Consider the following 17,083-nt stretch of genomic DNA (forward strand, 5'->3'; position numbering starts at 1 on the left):
TGAGTATTATGAAAACTAAAATTAAAACAAGTCGATTAAGGGAGATTTTACCTTGATTCGGCATTGTCCGCTAATGGCGACAATGATTTAGGGTTCGACTAATGAAGATTTTGGCCACAACGTCTATGATTTAGGAATCGGCCAACAAAAACTTCCACTAACGATGATGACTATTTAAAGTTCAGTTAGGGAGTACTTGGAGTTTAGAAGAAGGTAAAAATTCAAAAGAACTTGAGTTAATCAAAGAGAGAAAAGTTAGAAAAAAATGAAGAGTTGTGAAGGGATGGGAGAGAAAGTAAAAATAAGTTTTGTTTAAATGGAAAAATAATGGAAAAATAATTAAAGTAATGTCAATTTAAAAAAATAAAAAATATGTAGATATTACATGTGGCAAAAATTTTAACACCGTTTAACATTTCTGTTATTTTAAATATATTTGACACTTTTTGACAAGTTCATACATATAAATAGAATTTTGATACTTAATAAGTAAATTTGACACCTTCCTACAACTTGGTAGGTAAAATTGACATTCTTCTCTAAAATAAATCTAATATAAGTCTTCCTCTCTGTCTACTTACCTCCTTGTCTTTGGCATTGTCCTCTTCTTTGATGTCCATGGATGATGTCTACCTCTTGATATGATTTTTTTAGTATGAATGACCAATGATCGAACTCTAACATTGATTGATATGTTATAAACACTCAAAACAAGAATTAGTTATGTTAGACTTTTCTTTATATGTATATATTTTTTTATTTTACTCTTTTATATTCAAATAGATAGAACGTATTCATGAACACTTATTTGTAACTACATGCTTTTATATATATATATATATATATATATATATATATATATATATATATATATATATATATATATATATATATATATATATATATATATATATATATATATATATATATATATATATATATATATATCAAATAAAAAAGCTTCCAACGTTGCTTTATTGCTTGGGCAAAACAAGTCTGGTAAAAATGGTATAAAGATTTCATATTTATGGCTTCCATGGTAAGAGAGAGGGTCTCACACCAACAAGGTGATTTGAAGGCCACCGATGTAGAGTGGTTTCTCAATTGGAATGTCCCCTCATTTTCATTTATGATCTCATCCCCTATTTCTAAGAGAGTTCACTAAATAGAGGAAAGGAATAACCGATAGTTTTTTTCCTTAGTTTATGAGCTTAAAGAATATCGCTCAATAAATTGACATATTGTCATTCAATACTCAATAAATAAAGTTTTAACGTGTAAAATATATTTCTAAAAGTTTTGGCCAAAAATATGTTTCAAGTACAATCAGGGTTTAAAGTTGTATCAATAAATAGGGTTTTAATACTTAAGTACAATCAGGGTTTACACGTTAAGTATATGGTGTCCCAATAAAGTCGTCAGATATTGTACACGCGATAAAATAACCCTATTTCTAAAATACTTAAGTATATGGTGTCCCAATAAAGTCGTCAGATATTGTACACGCGATAAAAACTAGTCACCAAGATTTTTTTTCTTTTCTAGGATCTTTACGTATGTGCGTATGTACGTATGTGTGTATGTACGTATGTATGTTGCTTAAGAAAAAAATATTAATTTGAAAGAGGAAATTAAAATCCTGTAAAAATAAAATTAGACTTTATAGTCAAGCCCATCATTACTTTCTCGTCGAATCCCTGTCGAGATTTGATAATAAAATGGTATGTTGACATATGTCGCTTTTATTTTTTTTATTTAAAAAACATATTTCACAACAAAGTTTCGTCACCAATTTTTTTTTGCAATCAAAAAGAATTTTGATATAGAATCGTATACAAACGATGTCTCAACCTATTGACAAATAGGGTTTTTAACGGAATTGTATACAAACAATGTCTCGACCTATCGACATATAGAGTTTTGACTGAATCATGTACGTATAATCTCAGGTCCTTATCAACATACAAGATTGTTAACGGATCATTTACAAATGATCTCTATGCTTGTCAACAAACAAGACTTGAAATGGAATTGTGTGCGAATGATTTCTTGTACATATCAAGAGAGGGTTTTGACAACTAACAATAATTAGGGTTTGAAAATAGGATCGTGTACGGACAATCTCACGCACATATTGACAAATAGGGTTTTGATACATAACTATAATTAGAGTTTTAAACGGGATCATATACGAACAATCTCACGTACCTATCGACGTATATGGTTTTGTTTACCGAATAACAATTAGGAGTTTCAACGGAATCGTGTACAAACAATCTCACATACCTATCAATAAATAGGGTTTTAATACTTAAGTACAATCAGGGTTTAAAGTTGTATCGTGTACGGACAATCTCACACACCTATTGACAAATAGGGTTATGATACCTAACTATAATTAGAGTTTTAAAATGGACCGTGTACAAATGAACTCACGCTCCTATCGACATATAGGGTTTTGATACCTAGCAACAATTAGGTTTTTGAAAATGGGATCGTGAACGAACAATCTCATATACCTATCGACATATAGGTTTTGGAGACTCGATTTTCTTATTTGCTTTTAGGAATATTTCAACGTAATCATTTTTCTCTTTTTTCTTTTCAATGTGTCCTTCATAGCTAGTTTAAATCTGTCAGTTGGTAGTTTCAAACTTTTTTACGGATAAATGACTCATGTTTTTAGAAAAAAAAGGACATTTTTGTCCCACGGTTCCTATCCTTGTTTCTCTCTCTTTTTCTTTCGAGATTGGAATGAATCTTGATCTTTCTAAATGAATCTTGGCAATTTCGTATTCGAAACGTATCCAGTGTTAGGATTTGAACATCTTTTCCGTCATTTGTGATGATTTTTCTATCATCAAGGAATAAAATTTCTTTTTCCCAACTTTCGAGATATCAACTTTAAATATTATCTCGTGTACAAACGGTTATTCAAAATCATAACCCTCGAAGAAGATAGTCAAAAATTCGATGTTTTGATAAGAGTGCAACTATTTTGGGTTGTTCAGACTTGTACCACATTTCTTGAAAGTCCACTCATTGTAAAATATTTTTTAGAGAGGTTTATCGACTTTTTGCTTTGGGTTTTCTTTTTTCATTTTTCTCTGTTTTTTTGTTAATTCGCGGGTATATCTAGTAGAATCAATACATCATTGCCCTTGTCGTAGCAATCAAAACTAGAGTATGAGTGAGCAACGGATGGTGATTTTAATACCTTAACCATTTGAGCCATTTTCTTTTGTCGTTTCCGGGGGTGTATCTGGTAGAATATGTACATTCTACTCTTATCGTAGCAATCATGATATAGTCTGAGTGAGCACGAATGGTGATTTCAATACCTCAACCAACACATAAACATTTTTAATTTTTTTAAGAGATTTTCAAGGTTTATTCCGATTGTCTTTTTGGAATTTTCATTTTTTCATTTTTTTTCTTTCCAAAGCATTGAGTTTGAAAGCTCTCTTTCTTTAACAAAAGTAACGATGAGGTGTCCTTTCTCAATTTGGGGATCTGGGCATTTCTTTTATGGGGTTTATTCCGATTATTTTTCTTCAAAAACCTTCTATGGAGGGTTACTCTTTAGATAACCGCCTACAAACGAAAAAGAGCCTATGACCGATATATCTTGAATTATAGTCATTGTGATATCCTCGGTTTTATTTCTGAGAATATCACTAAGATGGAGGGGATGTTCTAAGCTTTTCCCTTACTTGTTTCCTAAAATCCATCATCAGCCTTAGGATGAAATCAAAGTTTTTTTCTTTCTCAAAAGATTTTCTCTTTCTCTTGAGGAAGGGACCGGAGGGAGGGGGTTATTTATTTATGCGAGACCGGGCCCGTAAACATACAAGTTGCCTACGTATATTCTTTCATTTATTCTTCTACATGAGAAGAATTAGTTCTCCGTAGTTGGGACATTAGTCTTCTCTTCATGTTACAAGTTATACAAAACTTGAGATTAGATTATGTTTAAATAAGTTTCTATCAAGGTTGAGCTTCAAACTGGTTTGCGCAAGCTTGATATTATACAAAATATCTTTTGAGTGGATCGATATTTCTTAGTGCAATGAACTCTTCGCCTTCTATATTAGTTAGACGGACAACTCCTCTAGAGAGGATTTTCTTAACTAGGAAGAGTCCTTCCTATGGTTGGAAATTTTGGACACAACACAAAAACACAACCCAGACCGAATACGAAAATATCAGGTTAGTGTCATGTAATTTTTTGTTCGGGTCAAAATCAAGTTGACATGTATAACCTAATTAATAAACAAGTTAAAATCGGGTCGACATGACATGACACAAAGTAGACCCGATAACCTATTTCCTAGTATTTTTGTTGAATTTTGTCATTCTTTCTTATTCACTCACTCATTTTCTTTTTTAAAAATATTTTATAAGTGAATTTGTGATTTAACTTTATTTTTATTTTGTATTGATGTCATTTTAATTTGAAATAGAGAGATGTAAATTAATTGCATCGGGTTTGGTTCGAGTTGAGTTAGGTAAATCGGGTCAAACGAGTTAGGTTCAGGTCAATCACAAATAAACAAATCATTTTTAGGTTAGAGATTTTGACTCGAATTACTAAATATGTCAGGTTTAGGCTAGAATTGTTCAACCCAAACCCACCAACCTGAAACTTACTTAGATTACCACCCCTGATCCTTCCCATTGGGGTCGAAATTTCCCTTGGAGTTTAGGATTTCCCGGGTTCGTTTAAGAACTAGTTTACATTCTTTGAGGTTTCTTGGCTTTACTTTTTTATTGAAGGTGTCTGACATCTGTTTTTGTTAGGCTTGGGTTTTACATAAAGCGTTTAATCTCTTGTCCTCCATTAATTTCAATCGATCATATCGAGATTTTAATTTGTCTTCTTTGATAATGTGGCTGTCTATGATTATTCTTAGGGATGGAATCTCGATTTCGATATGTTGTATGACATCCATACCATAAATCAAGGAGTAGGGAGTTTCGTTCGTTGAAGTTCGAGCGGTTCTACGATATCCCCATAAGGCATATGGAAACTTCTCATGGCAGTCCGTGTACGTATTAGACATTTTCTTAATGATCTTAATCACGTATTTTTTGTCCGCTTCGATCACACCATTGGTTTGGGTCTATAGGGCGATGATTTATGATGTTCAATCTTGAACTCGTCGAGCAATTACAACACTTTTCCTTAAGAGTTTCATTCATTGTCTGAAATTAGGGCATGAAGAACACCATATCTATTGATGATACTAGTTCGGATAAACCTTGCCACTTGGGATGACTTCAAGACTTTGTAGGAGGCCGTTTCAACCCATTTAGTGAATTAGTCTATGCCTACGAGTATGAACTCGTGTCCATTTGAAGCACGGGGATAGATTTTCCCGTTGACATCAATGCCCATGTAGAAAAGGGCCAAGGGTATAAAATATTGTAGAGGAGCGAGGCCGGTGTATGCTTTTAGGTTAACATAGATTTGGCACTAATGACAGATCCTTACATATTCACACATTCTTGTTCGAGGTTTTACTAGTAATATCCTAAATAAAGTATTTTCTTGGCTGAAGCCATTCCATTCATGTGTGGGCGTCGCATGTTCTTGCATGTACTTCATCCATAATCCTATTGAATTCTAGATTATCTATGCAGAGCATGTTTTGAATATTGAAAGACAATCAGTAAAGGCTGTTGGCGATCCAAGCACAGTTGGTAGAATATTGGTGCAACGCCTATCGTTCCTTAGCTCGGAAGTGGGAAGGGTATTCACGGTATTGAATATGCCTTTAGAGAGAATCACACCAAGGTTTAACAACTTTCTCACAAGAAGTTATTGCTCCCTTTTCAAAAGTAGGTTGTTTCTTTTGTCAGTTTTTTAAAGTTTTGACTTAAATTCCTTTAGGAATTTGAGCCATTACTGCCAAAGTAGCCAAGGCATCCCCGAAGCGGATTGGCTTCTTCGATCATGAACAAACGATACTTGGTCGAATTTTTCATAAGTTTTCTTAGGTGGGCATGGTAGGGTTTCATGTTTTCTTCTTTCACTTGTCATGTTCCATCGACTTGTGATTTAACCAAGTTAGAGTCACCAATGACTTTTAGATTGGTTTCCCCTTTTCATATGCCAATTTGAGACTCAGGAGGCATTCCTCGTATTCGGCCTCGTTATTGGCGACTGAATATTTGAGTTTTATGGATATTGGGTTGTACGTCCCTTTCGGGTCAACTAACAAAATCTCAATTCTGTAACCCTACTTTCTAAAAGATCCTTCAAATATCAGTTTCCATGTGTCTGATGTAATACTCATAATTCTCTTGTCGGAGAATTCGAGTTCGTGTTCTGACTTAACAATGATGGGTTGGTCAGCGAGGAGGTCCACAACAATGCTTTTTTGATAAACGTCTATATCGTATAGGTTATGTCGTATTCTAATAATATCATCATCCATTTGGTTAGCCTAGGTGACAGAAGAGTTCGTTGGAACAAGAAGTGGATCGGGTCTAGTCTTCATACCAACTTGATGGGGGTGGACTTGCATTTAATGTCTCAACCTTTTGGTGACCCATGCTAAAGCCCAACAAATTTTCTCAGTTGTAGTGTACTTAATTTCACACTCATTCATTCTTTTACGGATGTAGTAAACATCCATTTCGAGTTTATCCTCATTTTCTTGGGATAACAAGATTCACATGGTTGTGTTTGTTAAAGTAAGGTATAAGATGAGAGGAATTTCGACACTAGGTGACATGAGTATGGGAAAGGGTTTTAAGTAATCATTTCATTTGTCAAATATTTGTTGACAGTTTTCATCTCATATGAACTTTTGGACTTTCTTCAATAGCTTAAACAACAGATAGCATGTCATAGTAAAATTGATGATGAATCGGTTAATGCATTGGTTTTTTCCTAGAAACCCTCGGACCTCTCTTCAATTTCGAAGGACCGGCATAGCCGTGATTGCTTCTATCTTAGAGGGATCGACTTCAATTCCCATTTGTGTGATTAAGAAGCCTAGCATTTTACCAGTTGTGACTTTGAATGTACATTTCTTCAGGTTGAGTCGTAATTGATATTTCTTAATTTATTATAGGAATTTCTCAAGGTTTTGGACATTTCCTTCTCAATCCTTCGATTTGACGATCATGTCGTCTACATATAGTTCAACTTTCTTTCAGATCATGTCATGAAGGATCATAGTGGCTGCCTTTAATAGGTGGCTCATGCGTTCTTAAGACCGAAAGACATGACACGATGACAGAAGGTTCTTACTGTTATGAGCGTAATTTTTTCCTTATCTTGCGGGGCCATAAGGATTTGGTTGTATCCTTCATGAATGATAACAGTTCATGACCAGAAGCGTGGTCGACCAATATGTTGATGTATGGTAGCGGAAATTGATCTTTATGGTTGACAGATCCATATAATTTACGCACACACATATTTCCCGTCTTTTTTCAGTACATGAACTACATTAGCTATCCATGTAGAATATTCCACTACCTCAAGAAATCCAGCTTCGAGTTGCTTTCAAACTTCTTCTTTGATTTTGGTCATGACTTCCTCTTTCATCCATCTCAACTTTTTTCTTTATTAGCTTAGCATCTGGATATAGAGGAATATGGTATCGTGTGATCTTTGGATCAATTCCTGGCATATCTTTGTATGACCAAGAGAAGATGTCTTTGTTGACTTTTAATAGCTCAACTAACTCTAGACGTTCTTGCGAGTTTAAACTTTGGCCGATCAATACAATCTGAGGATCGTCGGTAGTGTTTAGATTGATTTCGATTGCCTTTTCTGCTGAGGAGACAATCTCTTCATTGGTTTCTAAGAAGCTGTTGGTTTCCAAATTTAAATTAGACTAAAAAGAAAGATCATTTTTACTCATACATTCGAAGTCAACTTCTGATGACACACAAATGAGTTTATTACATGTAAGAAAAGATGATCTAACAAGATCATTGTTCTCAAATTTATTATAATATAGAGGAGAAAGAGTTCAATCTTCATCGATCAAAGTATCGATGGATGAAAGGGAATCGGTTTCTTGGAGACCGGAAGAGCTGACTTCCTTAGTTGGATCAGTTGTCTTAGGAATCTAATTCAGTTTTTCCAAGGCATCACACTAATAGTCCGTTCTTTATCTAATCACACAAATATATTGGTTTGGATTATGAGGACAATCTGAAAAGATTTCGAGACCTGGAAAACGACTCCGTAAATCTTGATTGGTAAAGGGTTTGGGGAAGTCAAAGTATAAGGTGCTTTGTCTCTCACGAATGAACTATCCATTCAAGGTTTGGGAAACAACTATGCGCTGTTTTGATATCCTTTCCTTACGGATTTCTTTGAATCCTATAGGGACATATCTTAAACTGGGGCGATCCATGTTACAACATGATTGAGGGAATTATGGCATGCCATCGGCATTTAGGCCTAAACCCATGCTAGGGAAATATCTCACTCTGTGCATCATTTTAATAGAAGGGGGGTTATATGTACTAAAGTTAGGGTGTTTGGATGAGTCCTTACCTTCTATGAAGATCAAACATATCTCGAACTCACTTACTTCAACCTCAAGGGTGTCAATATGGGTAGACCCAATGAATACTGTAGTGTTTGTCTCAACGTTGATCATGATAACCTAGTCGTTGGCTATAAATCTGAGTTTTTGGTGCAGTATAGAGGCTAAGGTCTTCCTAAGATCAAGTTATAGGAAGGATGTATGTTGATGACGCAAAAGTCAACTTGAAAGGATATGTCGACCACTTGGGTGGTGCATTTAAAGCAACCCATGATCTCACGACGAGAGCTGTTAAAACTTTTGACACACAATTCAGATGGTAGGAACATGTCCCTGGTGAAACCTATCTTCTCAAGAGTCCTCCAAGGACATATGTTGAGAGCGGATTTATTGTCTATCAAGACCATCAAAACAATCTTTCCCTCTATTTGCACAGAAATCTAGAGGGCTTTATCATGGTCCGATTCGACTAATGGAAAATTATTGTTTTCAAAGTCAATCATGTTATGTTGGGAACTAACGAAAATAATTCCTACTAACTCCTTTGTGGTAGTGTTGGTAGGGACATTATCCTTGCTAAATTCATTGAGGACTACTTTCCTGTGCTCAATGGAGTACATCATGATTTCTCAGATGGAAATGTTAGGATTCATCCTTTTTAGTTGACTTAGGAGGTTGTCTCTTAGGTTAAGAGCTCTAGGCTCAACTTCCTTTCTTTTCCATACTAGTTGTTGGGAAGTGGATATGACACATTGGTGCGTGTGGATTTCATGAAACTGGATTGAAAATCCGTTCCACCATGTGTTGCCATGATATCTATCGAGGCATTAGTGTGGGTAGTTGTTTTTGACTTCCATCATTCAGAAGCTTTACCGTAATGGATTTTGGACTTCTTTTTGGGCTAGGGATCAATCATGTTTATTTCTGGTTCAACATCATGGATCTGGTTTAGCAATGTATTGATATAAAAGGATGCTTTGTCGGTTGTAAGCATGTTGACTTGGTGATCCGGTAGAGGATTCTTGTCTATCTTTGACTTGGCGATCAAGTTCTGATCGATCAATTCTTGGAATAGATGTTTAAGGGCGCTAGAACTATCAGTAGTGTGGACCTTTTCTTGATGGTAGTCGCACCAAGCGTTCTCATACTTTCCCAAGAATGGTTTGTCCGTTCTTGGGGCGAGGGGTTTGATGAGTTTTTTTTCTTGCATAAGCTTCATTACCTTACTCAAAGATATCCTTAGGTAGTCAAAGACTCTAAGAGGTTTAGGTGCCTTTATAGGTGTGAGTTTTATAGGGGTTATTGTACCTGCCTTAGCCTGTTGAGGCTTGCTTGAGCTTGTCTTTTACGGAGGACGTTCCTTCTAGGCAGTTGTTGCCTAATGCACTTTTGTCTTTTCCTTTCTTGGGAAACGACTTGGAGGTCGGGGAGCTTTGATTGCTTTTCCCTCTCTCCCTTCTTTTTCGATGGAGTCATCAAGATTATTGCTGATCTTCAATAATTTCTTCATATTTTGGAAGGTTTTGAAGGCGAATCCAACAGAATATCGTCCGTTAACATTTTCCATGATCATGTTGATCTATCGTTATTCGCTTGGGAGGGAATCAATTTCCTCGACGATAACTTTCCATCTCTCGATGAACACGGATAATTTCTCATTTTCTCCTTGGTTGATATTCTTCAACCTATTTTTTGGTCGTTCTAGGTTAAGATGCATAGAGAAGCATTCTATGAATGTTGTAGCCAATTCCTCGGTGGTCTCTAGATATACTATCTTTGGTTGGTGATACCAGCATAGTGAAATGTCATCGAGGTACTAGGGGAATAAATGGAGAACTGTCGGTTCTCTAAGTCGCAATGGGGTCATTACAGAAGTGTACATTTTGAAAAAGGCTGGCATATCGCTTTTTCTAATGTACTTGGATGGCCGGTAGCTTGACGCCTAATGGAATGACTGCTCGTTTAATAGTCTTCATAGCATCTTTATAGGCATAGTGTTCCTTAGTGTTTTTCCCTTAGATATTTTATTTAGATGTGCTTGCATTTCTCCCTGCATGACTTTAACTTGAGCCATCTAGCGTTCATATTCTGTTAGTATTGGTTGATCCGCCGCTGGAATTTACCCTTCCTATGGTCTTAGGGGTTGAGTACTTCCTCATGTGTCTAGTGTTGTGCCTATGTGGTTTGGTCGAAATCTTGTTCGGAGTCTTTGTAGAGAGAAACTTCTTTTTGAATTCGAGGACCAGTAGGATGGGGATTGATGTAAGTAAACCGAGATAGGTTATGTAGGAAATCGAGAGGAATGATGCATGTTTTGGAATGTGGACGGGATTCTCTAATTAACTAAAGAGATTGTGATCAATGTGAGTTGTTCCATCACATGTTACAAAGTTGCCTTCATTTCCCTAAATTCGGTCATAGAGACCGTTTCAGGTACTGGGACTTCTTCGACCATTTGGTGGTGTATAAAATGTTCGGTTTTTTCAATCTCTATATCTGGGGGCCGTATCGGCTATCGTAATCGTGGACTGTTGCAAAGAGAAAGAGGTGAAGGTTTGCAATTGTAACAAAGTACAATACAATGCATATGCACATAAGATGAATCCTAAAGAATGAACATCTCCTTTGTGATTCAAAAGCAAATATAGAGTTTTTATACAAAACATACTCCTTAAGTTTGTTAAAGACATATCTCTCTTGTTAAGATTTATAGAGAGAGTCAAAAAGGGGAAAAGCGTTGACAAAGGTCATAGACTTTAAGTCTTGATCTAGCATGTTCCCACAATAGAAGCCTCCTCCTCTTCATTTTTCTTTATTCGCTCGTATCCTTCGAGAATGTAAGTCAGGTAGTTCTTTTGCTCTTTTGGGATATCCATCTGAGAGGCGTTGTGCCATTTCTCGAGATATCCCACATAGGCCTTATGGTCGATTGACCTATCTATAAAGATGAAATTTCGCATATAAAGGGGCATAAAGTCACGACCAAACTATTTAAAGAAGTCGTGAGTGTATTAGAAGGAAACCCATTCCAAGCCCATTAGCATGATCATGGTTTTATCATCCATCATGTATGTCAACTTCTTGATGGGATACCATGGGAGTAATTCCCTGAATTCGTCGGCATTCTCTACAAGAGGTCTAAGCGAAGCTTTCCTCATTCTTCGATATTAAAGAAAATGGTACATGATTTCTCTAGGACATACTGGAAGCAGACGTCCATGTTTTTCAAGCTGCTAGATGTAGAGAATCAGAAGTGAGCCTCTTTTGCTCACAATGGATATTATGAATGAATCATACAAACCCATAAGCGTTTCAGGAAGAATGATACATGGGGGTCATTGTTTCCCTTACGCATGTGGTATGTTACCTCTAAAATTTTGAAGAATGACTTGTCATCCACTAGAGCCATGAAGAAATGTACTAAAAGGACCATTATTGTCATTAGGGAGGAACCCATAGTTAGTGGGACCTCTCAATTTCTGATTTCCATCTTTATTCATTTTTGGAAATCAATGATATTTTGATAGGATCGGCTTTATCGATAGAGACGGGGGTCTGGCTATTGATGAAAGCTTATGAAAACAGTTTGAAAAAATTCTGTTAGGGATTTGATTCGCTTTCTATTCTACGCAAACACTTGTAAACACTTAAAACAGATTCAAGGCGGAATTGTTTACTTGGGTTTGAAGCTCAAGATGAAAGGTAAAAAGATGACAAAAATGAAAGAACACAGCAGTTTGTTTATGGATGTTCGGAGAAACACTCCTACGTCACCCCTTCTTCCAACCACCGGAAGGATTCACTATAATATGATTAGAATCAAATACAGTTTGCACACACTTAGCTCACTATTAAACAGAACACACTCTGTTCAATTTACAAGATGAAGAATATCACTCAGCTAAAGGTATTTTTGATTCTAGCTCTTTTTTGATTCACACACAGTACAATAAGGAAAGTAGCTTCACAGTAAAGGCTTGATTTCTCTCTCTGGAATAGCAAGCAGGATTGTAGATTAACTCTTTGTAAAAACTGGCAGTTCGTAAGGTTGATTGTCCATTGTCCTTGAGATTTGATAAATAGTAGGCAAAGGCTAACGGTCGAATCTTTTAGAATGATACGTGGCACTCTTCCATTGGAAAGCCTCCATTGTACAGAGCAGGTTCTGAGCACAAGGATCGTGGCCGTACACCACAGGTAGTGTGTCGAATATTCCATCAGAGATGTACCTGCAAAACAAGTAATATGAGGAAAATTCTTTTACTTGGCATTCGTTGGTTGGTTGCATATAGTTGTTGTACTGATCTTCACTAGAAAGTGGAGCAGGAGTAGGGTACAACTATAGCGCGTGGGTAGGCGGGTGCTAGCTTCAAGCATACTACTTAAGCTTAGCATTAGACGTATTTCAGTTAGACGACCTTGTCTAATGAAATCAAACATCCCCGTCTAATAACATAGTGCATTAGACCGCCTAGTCTAATGGAATTAGACTTACGTCTAATTACAATCACTTCAGACTAATATGAAGGAGTTAGACTTACGTCTAACTTTCACCAATTAGATTACACGTCTAATTGTTACAAACCATTAGACTGCACGTCTAACTCCACTGAGTTAGACTGCACGTCTAATTCCGGTTCTACCTCAGACTAATCGGAAGGAGTTAGACTTACGTCTAACTTTCACTAATTATACTACACGTCTAATCATTCACTAACCATTAGACTGCACATCTAACTCCACTGAGTTAGACTGCACGTGTAATTCTAGTTCTACCTTAGACTTGTCTGAAGGAGTTAGACTTACGTCTAACTTTCACATTCCAATAGATTGCACGTCGAACTCTGCTTAGTTAGACTGCACGTCTAATTCCAATTACATTAGACTGCACGTCTAACTCCGCTGAGTTAGACTGCACGTCTAATTCCAAATATATTAGACTACACGTCTAACTCCGTTGAGTTAGACTACACGTCTAATTCCGCAAATATATTAGACTGCACGTCTAATTCCGCAAATATATTAGACTGCACGTCTAACTCCACTGTGTTAGACTGCATGTCTAATTCCGCAAATATATTAGACTGCACGTCTAACTCCACTAAGTTAGACTACACGTCTAATTCCGTAGATCTATTAGACCACACGTCTAATTCCGTAGATCTATTAGACCACACGTCTAATTCTGTGCATCTAATGCCAAAATCGGTCTAATGAGCCTCATTAGAGCCAAGTCTTATCGAATTATGATTTCGATACACCTGCATCAAAACGCATAAGTCATTTCATCATCAAAATTCCAATGGTTAAATTATTTCAACACTTAGTCAAAATAATTTGACCCGACAATTTCCCCCTTTTTGATGAAGAAATTGAAAACCTGCATATATATATACCAAAATATGCATTCATCATATAAATAAACAAACCTTATTCACTTACATCACGTTTCACAAATTTCCAAGACCAATATTCAAAACATCATCAAAGAAACATTGTTCAAAAAGACTTAAACAAAGTAAGAGAAAAGAAGTTATTGTTCTTCCCTTTTAACTCGAGGATCGGTTTGGCTCATGACTTGACCGGGTAGCATATTCAGAAACGGAGGAAAACTGCGACCACCATGACCGCTTCCACTTGATCTACCACCACGATCACCGCCATTTGCACGACCTCTTTGATCAGAGCCAGATAGCCTACCACGACCACCACCACTACTCCGGCCTCCACGATCACCGCCGCTTCGACCTCCGCCTCTCTTGGTTGGCCTAGGATTATCATCGTTACTTGGAGCTCATCTGGATCTAGTGCCGGTTGACATACCGTCACTTCTTCTACTTGACTCGCCTTGGGTGATTCGAGGTTGATCTCTTTTAGCATTAGCTTTTGCATTCTCCTTTGCTTGAAACTTCCTTGCAATAGAGTCAGCAAATTCCTGCCATTCACCATCATTTCTTCTTAAACAACCTTGAATTTCCACCATCTGATTCTTCACTAGACTGAATTCATCCAAAGTCTCCCTATGACGGTCATCATTGATGTGCCTTTCAAGGTCCATCATTTCAGATTGGCGGCTGAAGAGATTCTTTTCAAACTTGGAGAAGTTGAAATTTGAGACGTGAGTCTCATACGTGTTCTTCTTCAAAGTGTTATCTAATTCAGTAAGAACTTTGATAACTTCGGCAAAATCCTTTCTTTCTTCTTCCTGGGTGTTCAAGGCCTTTATAATGCTCTTCTGAAAAGATGAGAGCACAAAAGTCATAGACTTTAAAAGCTTGTTACCCTCAGTAGAGGATTCTTCATTTGATGAATTCTCTGAGGATTCTTAATTTGATGAATTCTCTTGAGACTCTGTTGCCATACTCTGAATCGGTTCAAAATTTGTATGAATCTGCATGGATTGCTCCGGTTGATCCTTCTCATCTACCTTAGCAGCTTCATTATGCTCCTCTTCTAATATTTCCCTTTCTCAGCTCTCTGAAATCTTTCATAAAGATCACCAGAGTAATGGAGAGGATTGTTGACATTTTCATGAACACTTCCCACAATGGTGTTGGGGAATAGAAGGGGCCTTGCATAACTTGCGTATTGATCCTGTTCCTCCTCAGATGAGGAACTTTCTTCTTCAACATCCTTATCTTTGGAGGGGTCCCCATCAGATATGATAATCTCTGGCTGAGTAACCTCAACCACCTTTTCTTGGGCTTCCTCTGTTCTCAAAACAGGGGATATTACAGAATTTTCTTCAATAGGAGCTTGAGCAGCTTCCTCAATCACATCTTCTTCAATCACTTCTTCTTCATTTGTTTCAAGAGCTTGTTTAGGCTCTTGAACAATTACTTCTTCTTCATGAGGATTCTCTTGAATGGGTTGATCCAGAATATGTATTTCTTCAGCAGAAAGATTCCCGAATTCAAATAGAAGAGCATCATCTAGCTCATCGGCATCATCATCAGCATCAAGGATATCCATCGGTTCATCATCATCAAATGGTTTTGCACCAGAGCAATTTGCGCCATGAACGTATCGGGAAGCAACTGAGACGTAATTGTCCATGATATCATCCAACCTCTTTAACACTTTCACTTCAATTTCAGAACCTTTCTCAACAGGGTTGAAATTAGCCTTTCTGGCTTCAAGAATTGAGAACAAAGCTCTTCCACATAAGCATGCTTCAACGAGATCTTTTTTCTTCAGAGCTTCAGCCACCTCTGAAGTTTTAGCCCACTTGAGAACTTTCTTCTCATTGGCTACACGCTTCTTCCACTCTCGGGTTAATGCAGAATTTGACAGGGTTTCATTGTACTTGGAAGACAATCTTTCTAGGGACCATGATTCAAAAAATGTCAACTTTTCAGCCGTAATGAATTTAACTTGATCTAACACGAGGTCAACAATGCCTGTTGCCTCCGATACTTCTTCAGGAACTGGAGTTGCAATATCTTTACCTTTTCCAACAACCTCGACGGGTTTTGGAGCAGGTCTGGGTTCACTAAAATAATTCCACATGTCTGCCTTGCGGAACGCATCAATTCGTATGCCGATTGGGGTTTCTTGCACAGCTCGGCAGGGAGCTCTACACGAGTAACCTTCCCGGCTACTAAAGAGTCTTTTTCAGCAGATTCACTAGCAACAAGGGTAAGAACAACACCTTGTTCTGGTTGAGCACTTTCTGTAGCACCTACGGCTACTTGATCAGGTTGAGCAACATGAGACTCAATCCTGTTAGCATTTTCAATATTTGGACCAACTGACTCAACAACGGGCCCTTCAGAAGTTTCTTTCAATGGAGAAAAAACAGATTCATCTTGTTCCACTACAGGAACATCCAACTTAGGCACAGTGGCCAAAGATTTAGAGGAGGTTACCTTCAATGATTTAGACGCGCGGGGCGCCTTTGTCTTCTTTTCTTTTGAGACACTAGATCTCGAAGTCTTTCTCAAGATGGTTGCCGGAGAAGATAGAGAGGACATGGGAGTTGCAGCAAGTACGCCTGGACCTTGCCTTAATCTTGAATCAACTAATTCGGAGTCCTTCTTGGTGGAGCTTTTCAAACTGGAGGAACTTGCCTCCGATTCATTCATTGTCTTCAATCTCTTTGCCCTTATTGACATAACATAAGCAGACGATTGTTTGGAACGAGCAGAAGATTTACCACCTGTTTGAAAACTAGATGCACCAGAGGCACATTCCATGTTGTTCTTCATCCTTATTAGGGTACTAGCGACTGTAAGGGTTGAGAATACTCTCGGAGAGTTGATCGGCTCAGGTTCACCCACAGGAACCCCCAAATGCTCCATCAATCGACTCAGTTGAGCCGCATACGTTATGCTTTCCTTGATTGCTTGACAGATCGAAAAGCAAAGGTTCTAGAAAAGGGTAGATGCCCAGTTTACCTGGATTCCCTTTGAGATGGCGCACATATAGTCGAAACGGTCTTGACTATAGAGATGGAAGGAGCCAGATTTCCCTTGGAGCGCTTTTTCTACCACGTCGTTCAGAAGAATGAAATGAGGTTTAAGGACCTTCTTGTTTCCATTTACATGGATCATCGAACCATCGGCAGA

At 37.3% G+C, this 17,083-nt stretch overlaps 1 protein-coding gene across 1 annotated transcript; it reads right to left on the reverse strand.

Annotated features, from left to right (window-relative positions):
• Positions 1–14,969: 14,969 nt before the first annotated feature.
• LOC124935134 (uncharacterized abhydrolase domain-containing protein DDB_G0269086-like) lies at positions 14,970–16,816 on the reverse strand. Its single transcript, XM_047475591.1, has 2 exons — positions 16,077–16,816; positions 14,970–16,008 (listed from the first exon to the last, which is right to left on the reverse strand). The coding sequence occupies exons 1-2, from the start codon at positions 16,814–16,816 to the stop codon at positions 14,970–14,972; spliced, it is 1,779 nt and encodes a 592-aa protein (XP_047331547.1).
• Between the last annotated feature and the right edge of the window lie 267 nt (positions 16,817–17,083).

This window comes from Impatiens glandulifera, chromosome 4 (genome assembly GCF_907164915.1).
Source record: "Impatiens glandulifera chromosome 4, dImpGla2.1, whole genome shotgun sequence".
Taxonomy (NCBI): Eukaryota; Viridiplantae; Streptophyta; class Magnoliopsida; order Ericales; family Balsaminaceae; genus Impatiens; species Impatiens glandulifera.